The sequence below is a fragment of the Chiloscyllium plagiosum genome, unplaced genomic scaffold (assembly GCF_037043375.1).
Source record: "Chiloscyllium plagiosum isolate Xiang-an unplaced genomic scaffold, Cpla_swu_hap1 HiC_scaffold_10, whole genome shotgun sequence".
NCBI lineage: Eukaryota > Metazoa > Chordata > Chondrichthyes > Orectolobiformes > Hemiscylliidae > Chiloscyllium > Chiloscyllium plagiosum.
The window spans coordinates 53,415,574-53,432,920 of NW_028270148.1; the positions used below are offsets into that span (position 1 = coordinate 53,415,574).

At 44.2% G+C, this 17,347-nt stretch overlaps 1 protein-coding gene across 8 annotated transcripts in view; it reads right to left on the reverse strand.

Annotated features, from left to right (window-relative positions):
- Positions 1 to 17,347, reverse strand: part of lpgat1 (lysophosphatidylglycerol acyltransferase 1) — a 131,339-nt gene that overhangs the window by 41,816 nt on the left and 72,176 nt on the right. For all 8 annotated transcript variants that reach the window (XM_087991347.1, XM_087991348.1, XM_043695877.2 and 5 more), the window contains one exon: positions 9,823 to 9,949. In XM_087991347.1, the coding sequence (XP_087847473.1) occupies positions 9,823 to 9,949 (127 nt within the window). The remainder of the gene's footprint in view (positions 1 to 9,822; positions 9,950 to 17,347) is intronic.

The window sequence follows — 17,347 nt, forward strand, 5'->3', positions numbered from 1 at the left end:
ACCTTTATTAGGCGTCGTACATCCAAACTAATCCACGGCAAATATGTGAAGCTTCTCTGATGTGTTAAATCCAGAATCAATGAAGTAACAGATGGGAAAACAATGAGCAATTAAAAAATATAGCCAGCCTAAGTGTGAATATGGTCTGCAGTCAGATTTACAGGGAAAGTCACTTGTAATTGAGTGGAGTGGTTTAAATTTGATGACAATTTCCTAAACAGCTGTTATGAAATGCTTCAAAAATGCAGTTTCTTAGACACAAAATACTCCTGATGAATGTTATGCTGACATATTCAAAATTCTGGAAATCAGTTATCAGCTTTTTAAATTTTGTCTAAGCACTGTTTAGCACTATTGCCTGTGGCCCATCAATAGCAATTCTGGTAAGTGGCTTAATTGTATCTTATTTTTGCAAAACGGAATTTACAACACTTCGTTAAAAATAAGTTCAAGAGATATGGCGGTTATTGCCTGGGACAATAATTATTTTTTGCCCATCTCGGATTGCTCTTGGGAAGTGGTGGTGAGTTGCATTCTTGAACCACTGCGGTCCTTAGGGTGTGGGTACAGCCACAGTTCTGTTAAGAAAGGAGTTCCAGGACTGTGACCCAGAAATAGTGAAGGAATGTTGATATAGTTTCAAGTCAAAATTATGGCTTGGAGGGGAATTTGCAGGTGGTCCCATTCCTTTGCATCTGCTGCCTTTGTCCTTCTAGATGGTGGAGATTGCAAATTTGGAAAATGATATCGAAAGTGCCTGGCTGAGTTTTTGCAATGCATCTTGTAGATAGCTCATATTTCTACCACCAACAGTGGTGAAGGGAATAAATGCTGAAGACAGTGGATGGGATGCCAATCAAGTAGGCTGTTTTGTCCTGGGTTAACGTCAAACATTGAATGTGGTTGGAGATTTACTTGTTCAGACAAATGAAGAGTACTCCATTACATCCTGGTGTGTGTCTTCCAGATGGTGCAGAGTCATTGGAGAGTCGGGGGAGAGTTGCTTATTGCAGAATTCCTAGCCCCTGACCTGTACTTGTAGCCACAGTATTTATTTGGCTAGTGCAGTTCAGCTTCTGGTCAATGGTAACTCCTAGGTTGGTGATAGTGGGGGGATTCAGTGATGATGATGCTATTGAATGGTAAGTGGAGATTGTTATAATTCTCTTCTGTTTCAGATGGCAGTTGCCTAGCATTTGAGTGGCTTGAATGTTACTTGTCACTTGTCAGCCAAAGCTTGGATGTTGTCCAGATTATGCTGCATTTTAGATGTGGACTACTTCAGCATCAGTCATCTCAATACTGCTGAACTCTACACTAATAGTAAACCCTTTCATTTATGACTCTATGGTCACCCATAACTTTTGATTTTCTTGCCAAGCAAGAGTGTACCTTTGCTTAAAATATGCAATAATCTCAGCTCCACCAACTTTTGAGGCAGAGTGTTTTATAGTCTCACAGCCACAAAACAATTCCCTTCTTCTTTGCCCGAAAAGGGTGGTCGCTATTTGGTCTCACCAATGCCCTATTTCACTGACAAATAACACTCTTGTTTTTATGTTCAATTCCTCTTGTAATAAAGGTTAGTGTTCCATTAGTCTTCCTAATTAAGTGCTGTACTAGCATCTTCTTTTGTGTTAAGTATGTTTCCAACTACCAGAATACTTTTGCTCTAATATGTACCCATTCCAGTTTTGCTGGGACTCCTTGATACTGGACTTGGTCAAATGCTGCCTTGATGTCAAGAACAATCTCTCTCACCTCACCTCTTGAGTTCAGCTCTTTTGTAAATGCTTGACCAAGACAATATAGGTCAGAAGTTGAGTGGCTCTGGCAGAATCCAAAGTGAATATCAGTGAGCTGACTATTTCTGAGCAAGCCTTGTTTTGATAGCATTATCAACCCAGACCATCAGTTTACATCAGAAAACAGACTGATAGGGCTTTAACTACCAGTTGGATTTGTCCTGCTTTGTATGGCCAGGATATACCAAACAATTTTCCACATTATTGAATAGATGCTTGTTGTACAGTGTCATTAGTTCTCCTATAAAACGCCAGAGTTGCGTTTTCATGTGACACCCTGGAACCATACCAACCTGGACCAGGGTTACAATCCAGGCTTGTGCAGTCTCAATCATCTGAAGGAATACTCAGAATGTTGGAAGAAGATCAATGACCTTTTCCATTCAGCCAGTGAAAGTACCACCATCTTCAGGATAATATCTCATACTCACTCTCTCTCTGTTACTGTACCCACCATTTTCCTGCAACATCTTCCACACTTACCCTCATCATCGCTAATATCTGACTCGGACTAACCTGGAATCTCTTCTGTACAGCCTCGTCACCCCCTCAGGACAACTCCACACATGCACCAAAAGTAGCAGTATGTTTGCCACCTTTATCTTTCTCACCATAGGCAGAGTTTACTGACTCTGACCACATCCTAGTCCCTGTACTGGTTTTTCTTTGCAGTTAATCACCATAGTGATTAGTCACTGAAACAGATTCACAGGAGTCTGCAGATGTTCTTTAGCATGTAAAAGAAATTTTTTAAACAAAAAGAGTAAAAAGCTCTTAATACAAACAACAAAGCCAAGTTTCAAACTGCATCTCAACACTGTCCTTTTATGGCTGGCCAATTCCAGTGAAATTTCATTCTTATCTCAACTTTCAGTTTTTAAATTAAGATTGTTCCCAGCTTCTTGCCTTCAGGCTGAAGAGACATTTTTCACGATACTTTTCAAAGTCCACTAGCACAAATACTTCACAATACCTTTCACGAAGCTCTTCGCAAGAAAGTGCACAAACCGACTGATCACGTGACGCTGATGCAGAGTCCACGCCTCGGTGCACCGTGATACCTAGTGCCAACGATGAGAATTGAATAAAAGCGAACGAATGTTCGCTTTATTACAAAAAAAGTCAGCAATTCACAAGCCACATTACAGACAATGCATGTTTAATAAATGTTTGTTAAAGGAGAACTACCTGTAGTGGAACAATTTGACTATGGGTGCACCTCGGCCTGGAATGAGGATTCCGGACTAAAAACTAGATTTACCATCATCACTCTACCCTCATTTAAACTTGCAAATAATAAGTTTTTTATTTTAAAAAATTCAGCAAAATCTTGTTCTAAACTTCCGAAACCTGCCTCCAGGACATGTTTGAATGTGGAAACTATGAGGCTATGTTTATCGGGGTCTATGCAAGATAAGAAGCAGGCATGAAAGAAGGCAGGAATGTTATTTGTCAGTTATTAAAACAAACCTAAGTGTTATCCAGGTCCTACTGCACGTGGACAAGGATGGATTCATTATCTGTGTAGCTGCAAATGGAACTGAACAGTGTGCATAAAACTATATTCGCACATCATATCCTGTGCTGGAAGACTGTTCATTGATGAAACAGTTGCTTGGCAGTTGGGGAATTCCCGCAGTAATATCTTGGGATTCAGAGGATTGGCCTCTAACACAACCATATTCATTGGTGGCCAGCTACAACTTTGGCTCAAATTTTCTATCCTGACTCTCACTGACATGAGTTTTAAATTTGGCATCAAATTTGATCAAATGTCCAACATGAAATCAAAATACGATCTGATTTTCTCCATCCAAAGAGTATTGAACAGTCACTTTCACCACATGTATGGCATTCGCCTCTTTCACAAAAAAGTTCAGGCCAAGTTAATTAAGAGACTGCTGTACAAAGCACTCTTTCAGGCAGTACTTTCACTGCTTTTTAAATGATTGATAACTGCTTAGAAAGCACTCAAGTAACCTTGAGCTGTACGCCTTGCTTCCACCATGGCATGGGAGCAACTAATGTAGCTCTACCTCTGATGTATCTCTGCTAAAATCACAGACCATATCCAGGCAACTACTGCAGCAGCAAAATTATCAGCATCTACCTTCTCCTCAGCCACATACTCCTACATGGCCCAAACGATACAGATAATAAGATGTAGTTGGAAGGAGGCGAGAGCTCCAATGGAGAGTTTATATAAATTGGACAATACCTTAACACAAGCACCTACCCACTTACATTGTTGTAAATACCTACTGTTCCTCCAACACTGATGTTCCTCTACCATCGTTGGCTGTTTGTACACTACTATATGTCTGTCCTCTGGAATTCTCCACTCCATTCCCTCCTCTTTGCTTATTTCACCATTGTTAAATACTTCAAGTTCTATCTTTTCAGTTGTGCGTCAGGCTCCCTACCCTAGTCCATTAATCTTCTTGATGTCCACTGCCTCCCTTTCCTCCATACTATATAGAAATAAGACAGAATCCTTTGTGAGAAGAATTAGTTCGATGTAACTGCAAATGATTGTTCATTCTGAATGCACAGGCCTACATTTTGGTCACATTTTCTGGTGAAACCCTAAGAAACGTTCCATACATCAAGCCAAATGTAATTTTGACCAACCAATATTATACACATATCATTTATGAAAGTACATGAACTTAGACCTAAAATGTCAGGAAAATCTTAGCAACCTTGACATCTGAAATTACTTCATGCAATAACTGTTGATCCCACTATTTTAATCATAATCTGCTTTATCAATTTATACTCAAAAAGAAACAAAACATATGAGATTGTGTGTGTAATTTGGACTTAAAATCAATGATTAGTTTCCAAATGTTCATTCAAGATCAAAAGTACAGGAATAATACGGTCAAGTAATTAATATAGTTGTGACTGAAACAATTTATTTACTGACAAAACCGATTGTTAAATTGCAAAATTTAAGTAGTAGCAAATCTCTCCAGATTATACAAACCTAATATATTTGTGAATTTGGTTTATCTGGAGAGAAAAAAAAAGATCAGTTGATAACAACTATATGGTATCAATTTATATCTCAAAGACAAAAAACGTTCAACATTCTGGAATTCTTCTTTAATCTGTTCATGGGATGTAGGTGATTGAGACAAGGCCAGCAGTCATTGCCAAATCTTAAATTAAGGCAAGATGTTTTGTGAATCATTGCAGACTGTGTAAGGGAGTACAGCAGGCAAGAGAACTACATCATACAGATGAGAGAAAAAGAGTTTGAAGAGTCAAGAGATGAGTTACTAGCTTTTGAATAACCAGTTCTGATCTGTTCCTAACCATTGTATTTGTGTGGCTTGTCCTGCTGTTTTGTGCTCAATAGTCACCTCCAGGATTCTGATGGTAAAGCCAGTCAATGACAAAAGGAATATGGTTAGATTTGCTTTTGTTCAAGATGAACACTGCCTTGCTTTGCGTGTTGCAAGTGTTACTTGCCATTAAATTCCACACATTCTAACCTGACCTTAAATTTACCTGGACCATCTCTGACACCTCCCTCGCCTTCCTGGATCTCTCCAACTCCATTAATGATGACCGACTTTACAAAGATATTTTTTTTTAAACAAACCCACCGACTCCCACAGCTACCTGGATTACACCTCTTCCCATCCCGTATTCCCAATTCCTCTGCCTCTGCCATATCTGCTCCAAGGAGGACCAGTTCCACCACAGAACACACCAGATGGCCTCCTTCTTAGAGACTGCAATTTCCCTTCCCATGTGGTTAAAGATGCCCTCCAATGCATCTCATCACATCCGCACCTCCGCCCTCAAACCCCACCCCTCCAACCATAACAAGGACAGAACCCCCCGGTGCTCACCTTCCACCCTACCAACCTTCACATAAACCAAATCATCCGCTGACATTTCTGCCACCTCCAAACGGACCCCACCACTGGATATATTTCTCGACCCATCCCTTTCCGCCTTCCGCAAAAACCGTTCCCTCTGTGACTACCTGGTCAAGTCCACGCCCCCCCAACAACCCTCCTCCAGTCCTGGCACCTTCCCCTTCCACCGCAGGAATTGCGAAACCTGCGCCCACACCTCCTCCCTCACCTCCATCCAAAGCCTTAAAGGAGCCTTCCACATCCAAAATTTTACCTGCACATCCACCAATATCATTTATTGTATCCGTTGCTCCCGATGCGGTCTCCTCTACACTGGGGAGACTGGATGCCTCCTAGCAGAGCGTTTTAGGGAACATCTCTGGGACACCCGCACCAATAAACCGCATCACCCTGTGGCCCAACATTTCAACACCCCCTCCCCACTCTGCAGAGGAAATGGAGGTCCTGGGCCTCCTTCACCGCTGCTCCCTCACCACCCGACACCAGGAGGAAGAACGCCCCATCTTTCGCCTTGGAACACTTCAACCCCAGGACATCAATGTGGACTTCACCAGTTTCCTCATTTCCCCTTCTCCCTACCTCACCCCAATTCCAAACTTCCAGCTCACTGTCCCCATGACTTGTCCTACCTGCCTATCTTCTTTTTTACCTATCCACTTTTTCATCTATCCACTCCACCCTCCTCTCTGACCTGTCACCTTCATCCCCATCCCCACTCACCTATTGTACTCAATGCTACTTTCTCCCCACCCTCCTCTCATTTATCTCTCCACGCTTCAGGCACTCTGCCTGTATTCCTGATGAAGGGCTTTTGCCCAAAATGTCGATTTTACTACTCCTCGGATGCTGCCTGAACTGCTGTGCTTTTCCAGCACCACTAATCCAAAATCTAGATTCCAGCATCTGAAGTCCTTGTTTTTACCTGGCCTGAGAGTTATCCAGGTCTTGCTGCATGCAGGAACAGACTACTTCATTATCTGAGAATTAAAGGCTTGAAGTCAAAACCATCCATAAAGTCTATTGAAGTCTGAGACCTATCTGTACTCTCGAATGGATTATAGAGAGATGAACACAAAGCCAATACGAAATGCAGAATTAGAAGTGACAAATCATCTTTGTAATGAGTTTGATGCTGAACACAGGAACAGGTGTAGGCCATTCAGCCAGATAAGTCTGCTCCCCCATTCAATACAATCGTGGCTGATAATCCACTTCAGTGCCTTTTTCCATCATTATATCGATATCCCTTTATATCAGTAGTATTTAAAAATCTATTCACTTCTACACATTCTCATTGACCGAGGTTCCTCAGTGCTCTGATGTAGTGAATTCTAAAAGAATCACAGTCCTTTGAGTGAGAAACAATTCTCATTCATGTCTAAAGCAATTTCCCCCTTATTTTGAAATGGTGTTCCTTGGTTGTTGATTCCCAACCAGGGGAAACACCATCTGTTCCTTTAAACATTTTATAGATTTCAATGAGATCACATCTCATTCTTCGAAACTCCAAAGAATACAGGTCCAAATTCTCTTCTTAGCATAGTCCCACCATCCCAGGAACAAGCCCATAAGACCATAAGAAATAGGAACGGGAATAGGCCATTTGGCCCAATCAGCCTGCACTGCCATTCAATAGTATCATAGCTGAGCTGATAGTCCTCACATCCATTTTCCTGCCTTTTCTTCATAATCCTGGATTCCTTTACTGATTCAAGAATCTATCTCAATCTTATGTATACAAGGACTCAGCCCCCACAGCTCTCTATGGAATTCTAAAGACAAGCTCTGACAGAATAAATTCCTCACCATCTCAGTCTTAATTTGCAGCCCTTTATTCTGAGACTATGCCCTCTGGTCCTTAAATCTCCCATGAGGGGAAACATCCTCTCTGCATTCATCCTGTTAAGCCCACTAAGAATCCTATATGTTTTGATGAGATCACTTCTCATTATTTTGAACTCCAGTGAGTACAGTGCCAACTGTTTCACCTTTGCTTATAAGACAATCCCTCCATACTAGGGATCACCCTAGTGACCTTCTCTGAACAGGCTCCAATTAAATGATATCTTTGCTAAAATAAGGGGACCAAAACTGCTCTCAGTATTCCAGATGTGGTCTCACCAGCATCTTGTACAGCCACCGTGAGATAAGAGCCAACATTCCATTAGCCTACCTGATCACAGTGTCTGCATGGGTTTTCTCCGGGTGCTCCAGTTTCCTCCCACAGTCCAAAAACGTGCAGGTTAGGTGAATTGGCCATGCTAAATTGCCCGTAGTGTTAGGTGAAGGGGTAAATGTAGGGGAATGGGTCTGGGTGGGTTGCTCTTCAGAGAGTCGGTGTGGACTTGTTGGGCCGAAGGGCCTGTTCCCAACCTGTAAGTAATCTAACCTAATCTAAAAATGTAAAACTTCACATTTTCCCACATTACTGTCCATTTGCCAATTTTTTGCCCGCTTATTGATATCTCCCTCTGCAAACTCTTTTTATCCGTCCCACAACTTGACTTCCCATCTATTTTTGGGACATTTGCAAATTTGACTACAGTACATTCACTTATTTTGTCCAAGTCATTAATATATGTTTTTGCAAGGTTTGTAGCTCAGGTTGAGGTTTAGGGTGTAGGTTTGTTTGCTGAGCTGTAGGTTTGATATCCAGACGTTTCATTACCTGGCTAGGTAACATCATCAGGGGCGACCTCCAAGTGAAGCGAAGCTGTTGTCTCCTGCTTTCTATTTATATCTTTCTCCTGGATGGGGTTCCTGGGTTTTGTGGTGATGTCATTTCCTGTTCATTTTTCTGAGGGGTTGATAGATGGCATTTAGATCTATGTGTTTGTTTATGGCATTGTGGTTGGGAGTGCTAAGCCTCTAGGAATTCTCTGGCATGTCTTTGCTTAGTCTACTACCCCTCAGAAAACAAACAGGAAATGACATCACCACAAACCCCAAGACTGTGTTTTTTGGGGTTTTGTGCTTTGAAGGAATGTAAAGTTGCTGTAAACTATACAATCATTCTTTAAAGAATCATTGCCAATGTACGGTCATATTTTTAATGTATTTATTGAATCCACTTCAATCAATTTACTCCTCATACATTCATAATTTCCTCTGTGCAAATGTAATCCCCTAGCTTCAAGATAAATGAACTCACTCCCAATCACAATGTAAAATTCTATCATATTATGCCCACTCATGCCCTTGGAACATCGTAACATTCAAAGCTACAGGCAATGTGTTGCTAAATGGGATTAGGTTGAAGGTCAGGTGTTTCTCACGTGTCAGTGCAGACTCAATGTCTTGAAGGACCTCTTCTGCACTATATGATTCCATGATTCTATAAAGGCTCTTTTGCAACATAATTATTAGTTAGGCTTTTACATTTCTTAATACTAAATCTAAAATAGCCTGCATTCTGATATTTTTCAGAACATACTGCTCTACAAACAGTCCCTACACACTCCAGAAACTCATTCTCAACATCGTAAGTGCTCATTATGTTTACCAAATCTATGCACAGATTGAAGTCACCCATGATTACTGTATTACTCATGCTACATGAGTCTCCAATCTCCTTATTAAAGCCATGACCCACACTACCACAATTATTTGATGGCCTACAAATAACTCCTACCAACGTTTGCTATCCCTTGCTGCTCCTTAGCTCCATTCTAACAGGTTCCGCATTTTGTTCTTTTGATTGGAGATCCTTCCTCTCTAATGGACCGATCCCATCCTTTATCATTAGTTTACCACCATCTCCTCTTCCTTTATGCCTATCCTTTCTAATAATCAAATATTCCTTGGTCACCCTCAGCCATGTTATTATAATGGCAATTAGATCATACCCATTTTCAATTACTTTTGCCTTTAAATTATCTACCTTGTTGCAAATGCTGTGTGCATTTTGGAATAATTCCCTTTGTCTCTTTGAAAGAAAATGACAAGTTTGGTACAATGATAGAGAATTAAATCGGGGAAGAGAAAGCAATAGCTTATAGTGACAAGGGAATGCGATCAAAACAAATCCCTCTTGTGCTATACTAAACAAGTACATTATCCCAATTGGCAGCCGGTTAAAGAATACATGAATTCAGTTAAAGATTTAACAGAACAACAGGACTTACCTGTAGTGCACATGTGTGACTGTTGGTTTTCTGTAACCAATTATCCAAGTCTGAATGTCTATTGGCTTTGCTTTGTGATACGCGATGGTAATATCTATAACCCACTGGAGGCCACTTTGTTTTTCCACTACATAGAACAGAGATTAAAAAAATAAGCAACTTTCTTTTTTGAGATATTTAGTCCTTGATATAATTACTGAGGTGGGAAAGGTGCATGTACATTGCAGATAATTTGTTCTGACCAAAAATGGTTACGACTTCACCAAATCACTGTCATCTGGCAAAATTCATCAATTATCAACTTGTTCATAATTTCATATATTAACACCAATTTTACAATTCATAGAATTGTTATAGCACAGAAGGTGCCATTTGACAGTGTCTATGCCACTTTTCTGAAAGAGCAACTCTGAGTCCCGCTCTCTTACACTTTCCCTTATCCTTACAATCACTCAAAAAAACATCGACTTTGATTTTATGTAGCACTGCAGTCTCTACTGCTGCCTAACAAGTTGGATGTGGAGAAGGAGGTCAGGAGAATGGCTGCTCCGTTGTGGTTCAGGGAAGACATAAAGGAAGGAAGCATTCCAGCTGCCACCAACCGAGGAAAATCTGTTGGCTTAGCCATTTGGCACAGAACTTTCCCACTGTTGGTTAACTCAATGGCACTTGGATGAGGTCCTTAAGTAGGCATGTAAGAGCTTCAATTGTGGATTGACCACCTGATACTTTTGTTATTGGAAACAAAAATCTATTATCCTGGTCTTTATGTGACTCCAGACACTCAAGCAATGAGGTAGCAGTGGGGTGGAAGTCAGATGGGTAATCACATTTGGACCATTTTATAAGTGAGGCAGGTGGAAAGATCCTGAATTTAGCATTACAAGAGCCTCAGCTTGTCCAACAGGTCCGAGGTACTGTGTGGATGAGGAAAAGGACTGTAGGGAAGGTGGGAAAACTGATCACCAAGGTACAAGAGACTATTCAAGCAGGGAAGCAAAAATAAGCATGATAGTGTTAAGAGATTCAATATTTATGAGTTTAGACAGCATCATTTATAAGCAGGATCAAGAGTCCCGGCAGGCAAAGCACCATGCAGATCAGGCCATTCACGTCAAGGTAAGGGTCATCTTGAACAGGCTTGAACGGATATTTGAGTGGGAGAGGGACAATCCAGTTGTTGTGGTCCATGTTGGAACTAACAACAGAGGAAAAAGGCGGCAAGAGGTTGGGGAATACCAGAAACTTGGAAACAAATTTAAAGAATAGGACCTCTCAGAATCTCCAGATTATTATCCAAAACACACGAAAATTGACAAAGATAAGAAGATTAGTAAAGTCAACGGATGGCTAAAGCAGTGGTGCGGGAGAGACTGTTTCCATTCAATGGGGCACTAGTACCAGTGTTGGGACAGGAGGGATGGGCTTCACCTGATCAGACCACCTCCACTGATCTGGGAACCAGGATTCGAGCTGAAAGACCAAGTAAGGTGGTCATAAGAACTTTAAACTAGTTAAAACGGAAGGCAGTCTCAGGAAACAATAAAGCTTCCAGAAAAAGTAACAGGACACCGTATAGAAATGGTCAGGAATCTAACTTCAGGCATAGCTGTTAAGGGAACAGCTATGAGAAGGGGGAGGGGGGCAATCAACACAGGACTGAAGGTGTTGTACTTAAATGCACGCAGTATGTGAACTAAGGCAAATGAGCTTGTCCTGCAGATGGAAATTGAGGTACAATGTTATGGGCATCGCAGAAACATTGCTGAAAAGGGATGAGGGCTGGGAACTACATATCCAAGGATACTTGTCCTATCAAAAGGACAGGCAGATGGGCAGAGACAGCAGGGTTGCCTTAATTGTAAGAAATGAAATTAAACCAATAGCAGGAAGAAAAATAGGATCAGAAGACATAGAAAAATGTGGGTGGAGTGGAGGAATCACACATGCAGGTTGAGTCCGTGATTAAGAAAGCGAATGCAATGTTGTCAATTATCTCAAGAGGGTTGGAATATAAAAGCATCATTGTGCTACTGAGACTTTATAAAGCTCTGGTTAGGCCCCATTTGGAGTACTGTGTCCAGTTTTGGTCCCCACACCTCAGGAAGGACATACTGGCACTGGAGCGTGTCCAGCAGAGATTCACACGGATGATCCCTGGAATGGTAGGTCTAACATATATGAGGAACGGCTGAGGATCCTGGGAGTGTATTCATTGGAGTTTAGAAGATTAAGGGGAGATCTAATAGAAACTTACAAGATAATACATGGCTTGGAGAGGGTGGACGCTAGGAAATTGTTCCCATTAGGCGAGGAGATGAGGACCCGTGGACACAGCCTTAGAATTAGAGGGGGTAAATTCAGAACAGAAATGCGGAGACATTTCTTCAGCCAGAGAGTGGTGGGCCTGTGGAATTCATTGCCACAGAGTGCAGTGGAGGCTGGGACACTAAATGTCTTCAAGGCAGAAATTGATAAATTCTTGATGTCACAAGGAATTAAGGGCTACGGGGAGAATGTGGGTAAGTGGAGTTGAAATGCCCATCAGCCATGATTGAATGGCGGAGTGGACTTGATGGGCCGAATGGCCTTACTTCCGCTCCTATGTCTTATGGTCTTATACACACAAAAACCCTGATGGGACTTATTTAAGGGGTCTTCAATATACAGATGGACTGGTAAATTCAATTGGTACTGGATCCCAAGAAAAGGAATTCAAGGCATGTCTAGGAGACAACTTTTAGGAGCAACTTCTGATAGAACCCACTTGGGAACAGAAATTCTGCATTTAGTGATGTGTAATGAGACAGAACTGATTCAGGACTATAAAATGATAGAATTCACCCTGCAAGCTTGAGGAAAAGAAACTGGAAAAGAAATCAGATGTAACTGCATTTCAATTGAGTAAAGTAATGGCAAAGACTTGCCGGAAGAGCTGACCAAAGTTGAGCAAGGGGAGCCTAGCAGGGAAGACAGTGATGTAGCAATGACAGAAGTTTCTGGGGGTAATTTAGGACGCACAACAGAAATTATCCCAAGGGAGGGAACATAACCGGAGGACAAGGCAACTATGGCTGACAAGGGAAGTCAAGGACCACTTAGATTAGATTAGATTACTTACAGTGTGGAAACAGGCCCTTCGGCCCAACAAGTCCACAAGCCCCGCCGAAGCGCAACCCACCCATACCCCTACATGTACCCCTTACCTAACACTACGGGCAATTTAGCATGGCCAATTCACCTGACCTGCATAGCTTTGGACTGTGGGAGGAAACCGGAGCACCCGGAGGAAACCCATGCAGACACGGGGAGAACGTGCAAACTCCACACAGTCAGTCACCTGAGGCAGGAATTGAAAGCAAAAGAAAAAACGCAAAAAATGTAGTGAAGATTAGTGGGAAGCCAGAGGGCTGGAAAGACTTTAAAAGCCAACAAAGGACAACTAAGAAAGCAATAGGGGAGGGAGATGATGAAATAAGAGATTAAGCTAGCTAGTAATATAAAAGAAGATTACAAGACTTTTCTTTTAGCTCTATGAAAGGTAAGAGACAAGAATGAACATTGTATTGTTGGAAAATGAGGCTGGAGAAGTAATAATGGGAAACAGGTACTGAAGAGGTACTTTGCATCAATCTTCATGGTTGAAGACACTAGCAGTATAACAGAACTTCATGAGAATCAAGGGGTAGATGTGAATGTGCTGGCCATCAGAAAGTGCTAGGGAAAGCAAAAGATATGAAGGTGGATATGTCACCCAAAACCAGATGGACTACATCTGAAGGAAATACCTGAGGGGATTGTACAGGCATTGATGGTTATCTTTCAGAAGTCACTGGAGTCAGAGAGTCTCCCAGATGACTGGAAAATGGCTAGTATAAACACCTGTTTAAGCAATGAGGGATGCAGAAGATAGGAAATTATCAGTCATTTAGCCTGACTTCTGTCATTGTTCAGAGTTTAGAGTCCATTAGTAAGGATAAGAGTGTGGAATACTTGGGAGTGGACGATAAAATACAGTTGAGTCAGCCTGACTTAATCAAGGGAAAAACATGCCTGACAAGTCTGGTAGAATTCTTGAAGAAGTTAATGAGCAAGTTAGAGCAAGGACAGCCAGTGGACATGATCTATTTGGATTTCCAGAAAGCCTCTGAAAGGTGCAACAAAGAAGTCAGCTAAATAAGATAAAAGCCCATAGTGTTAGTGACAAGATACTGGCATGGATGGAAGATTGACTGACTGGCAGAAGGTAGAGAGTGGGGATAAAGGAGTTTTTTCAGGATGGCAGCCAGTGACTAATGGTGTTCTGCAGAGACCACAACTATTCATGTTGTCCATTAGTGATCTGGACAAAGGAACAGAGATGGTATTGTTAAGTTTGCACATGACACAAACAGGTGGAGGGGCAGGTAGAATGCAGGAGGTGGGGAGGCTGTAGAAGTACTGGGACAAGCCAGGAGAGTGGGCAAGGAAGTAGCAAATGGAATACACACACAGTGTGGGAAAGTGAGGTTATGCATTTGGATAGGAAGAATACAGACTATTTTCTAAATGGGGAAAGGCATCAAAAATCTGAAGCACAAAGGGACTTTGGAGTACTAATTCAGAATTATTTGAGGAGAAAGTAAGGTCTGCAGATGCTGGAGATCAGAGCTGGAAATGTGTTGCTGGAAAAGCGCAGGTCAGGCAGCATCCAGGGAACAGGAGAATCGACGTTTCGGGCATAAGCCCTTCTTCAGGAATGAGGAAAGTTTGTCCAACAGGCTAAGATAAAAGGTAGGGAGGAGGGACTTGGGGGAGGGGCGTCGGAAATGTGATAGGTGGAAAGAGGTCAAGGTGAGGGTGATAGGTCAGACTGGGGTGGGGGCGGAGAGGTCGGGAAGAAGATCTCAGGTTAGGAAGGCGGTGCTGAATTTGATGGATTTGACTGAGACAGGGTGGGGGGGAGGGGAAATGAGGAAACTGGTGAAATCCGAGTTCATCCCTTGTGGTTGGAGGGTTCCTAGCCGGAAGATGAGGCGTTCTTCCTCCAACCGTCGTTTTGTTGTGGTCTGACGATGGAGGAGTCCAAAGACCTGCATATCCTTGGTGGAGTGGGAGGGGGAATTGAAATGTTGAGCTACAGGGTGGTTGGGTTGGTTGGTCCGGGTGTCCCAGAGGTGTTCTCCGAAACGCTCCGCAAGTAGCCGGCCTGTCTCCCCAATATAGAGGAGGCCGCATCGGGTGCAGAGGATGCAATAGATGATATGTGTGGAGGTGCAGGTGAATCTGTGGCGGATATGGAAGTTTCCTTTGGGGCCTTGGAGGGAGGTGAGGGGGGAGGTGTGGGCGCAAGTCTTGCACCTCCTGCGGTTGCAGGGGAAGGTGCCGGGAGTGGAGGTTGGGTTGGTGGGGGGTGTGGATCTGATGAGGGAGTCACGGAGGGAGTGGTCTTTACGGAATGCTGATAGGGGAGGGGAGGGAAATATATCCTTGGTGGTGGGGTCCGTTTGGAGGTAGCGGAAATGACGGCGGATGATGCGCTGTACATGGAGATTGGTGGGGTGGTAGGTGAGGACCAGTGGGGTTCTGTCCTGGTGGCGGTTGGAGGGGTGGGGTTCAAGGGCGGAGGAGCGGGAAGTGGAAGAGATGCGGTGGAGGGCATCGTCGACCACGTCGGGGGGGAAATTGCGGTCCTTGAAGAAGGAGGCCATCTGGGTTGTGTGTTTTTGGAATTGGTCCTCCTGGGAGCAGATGCGGCGGAGTCGAAGGAATTGGAGAATGGGATGGCGTTTTTACAGGGGACAGGATGGGAGGAGGTGTACTCCAGGTAGCTGTGGGAGTCGGTCGGTTTGTAGTAGATGGCCGTGTTGATTCGGTCGCCTGAGATAGAAATAGAAAGGTCGAGGAAGGGGAGGGAGGAATCTGAGACTGTCCAGGTGAATTTGAGGTCGGGGTGGAAGGTGTTGGTGAAGTGGATGAACTGTTCAACCTCCTCGTGGGAGCACGAGGCGGCGCCGATACAGTCATCGATGTAGCGGAGGAAAAGATGGGGGGTGGGGCCAGTGTAGTTGCGGAAGATGGATTGTTCCACATATCCTACGAAGAGACAGGCATAGCTGGGGCCCATGCGGGTGCCCATGGCTACTCCTTTCGTTTGGAGGAAGTGGGAGGATTGGAAAGAGAAGTTGTTCAGGGTGAGGGCCAGTTCAGTCTGTCGAAAGAGGGTGTCAGTGGAAGGGTACTGGTTGGTACGGCGGGAAAGAAAGAAGCGGAGGGCTTTGAGTCCTTCGTGATGGGGGATGGAGGTGTACAGGGACTAGATGTCCATGGTGAAAATAAGGCGTTGGGGACCGGGGAAGCGAAAATCATGGAGCAGGTGGAGGGCATGGGTGGTGTCCCGAACGTAGGTGGGGTGTTCTTGGACTAAGGGGGACAGGACGGTGTCAAGGTACGCAGAGATGAGTTCGGTGGGGCAGGAGCAGGCGGAGACAATGGGTCGGCCTGGGCAGTTAGGTTTGTGGATTTTGGGCAGGAGGTAAAAGCGGGAGGTGCGGGGTTGTGGGACTATGAGGTTGGAGGCGGTGGATGGGAGATCCCCCAAGGTGATGAGGTTATGGACGGTCTGGGAGATGATGGTTTGGTGGTGGGGGGGTGGGGTCATGGTCAAGGGGGCAATAGGAGGAGGTATCTGCGAGCTGGCGTTTGGCCTCAGCGGTGTAGAGGTCGGTGCGCCAAACTACTACCGCGCCTCCCTTGTCTGCTGGTTTGATAGTGAGGTTGGGGTTGCAACGGAGTGAGTGGAGCGCTGCGCGTTCCGAGGATGAGAGGTTGGAGTGGGGTGGGGGAGTTCAGGTGGCGGTTAATATCGCGGCGGCAGTTGGCTATGAAGAGGTCAAGGGCAGGTAGGAGGCCAGCACGGGGACAGTCTCAGATTCCTCCCTCCCCTTCCTCGACTTTTCTATTTCTATCTCAGGCGACCGAATCAACACGGACATCTACTACAAACCGACCGACTCCCACAGCTACCTGTACTACACCTCCTCCCATCCTGTCCCCTGTAAAAACGCCATCCCATTCTCCCAATTCCTTCGACTCCGCCGCATCTACTCCCAGGAGGACCAGTTCCAAAAACGCACAACCCAGATGGCCTCCTTCTTCAAGGACCGCAATTTCCCCCCCCGACGTGGTCGACGATGCCCTCCACCGCATCTCTTCCACTTCCCGCTCCTCCGCACTTGAACCCCGCCCCTCCAACCGCCACCAGGACAGAACCCCACTGGTCCTCACCTACCACCCCACCAATCTCCATGTACAGCGCATCATCCGCCGTCATTTCCGCTACCTCCAAACGGACCCCACCACCAAGGATATATTTCCCTCCCCTCCCCTATCAGCATTCCGTAAAGACCACTCCCTCCGTGACTCCCTCGTCAGATCCACACCCCCCACCAACCCAACCTCCACTCCCGGCACCTTCCCCTGCAACCGCAGGAGGTGCAAGACTTGCGCCCACACCTCCCCCCTCACCTCCCTCCAAGGCCCCAAA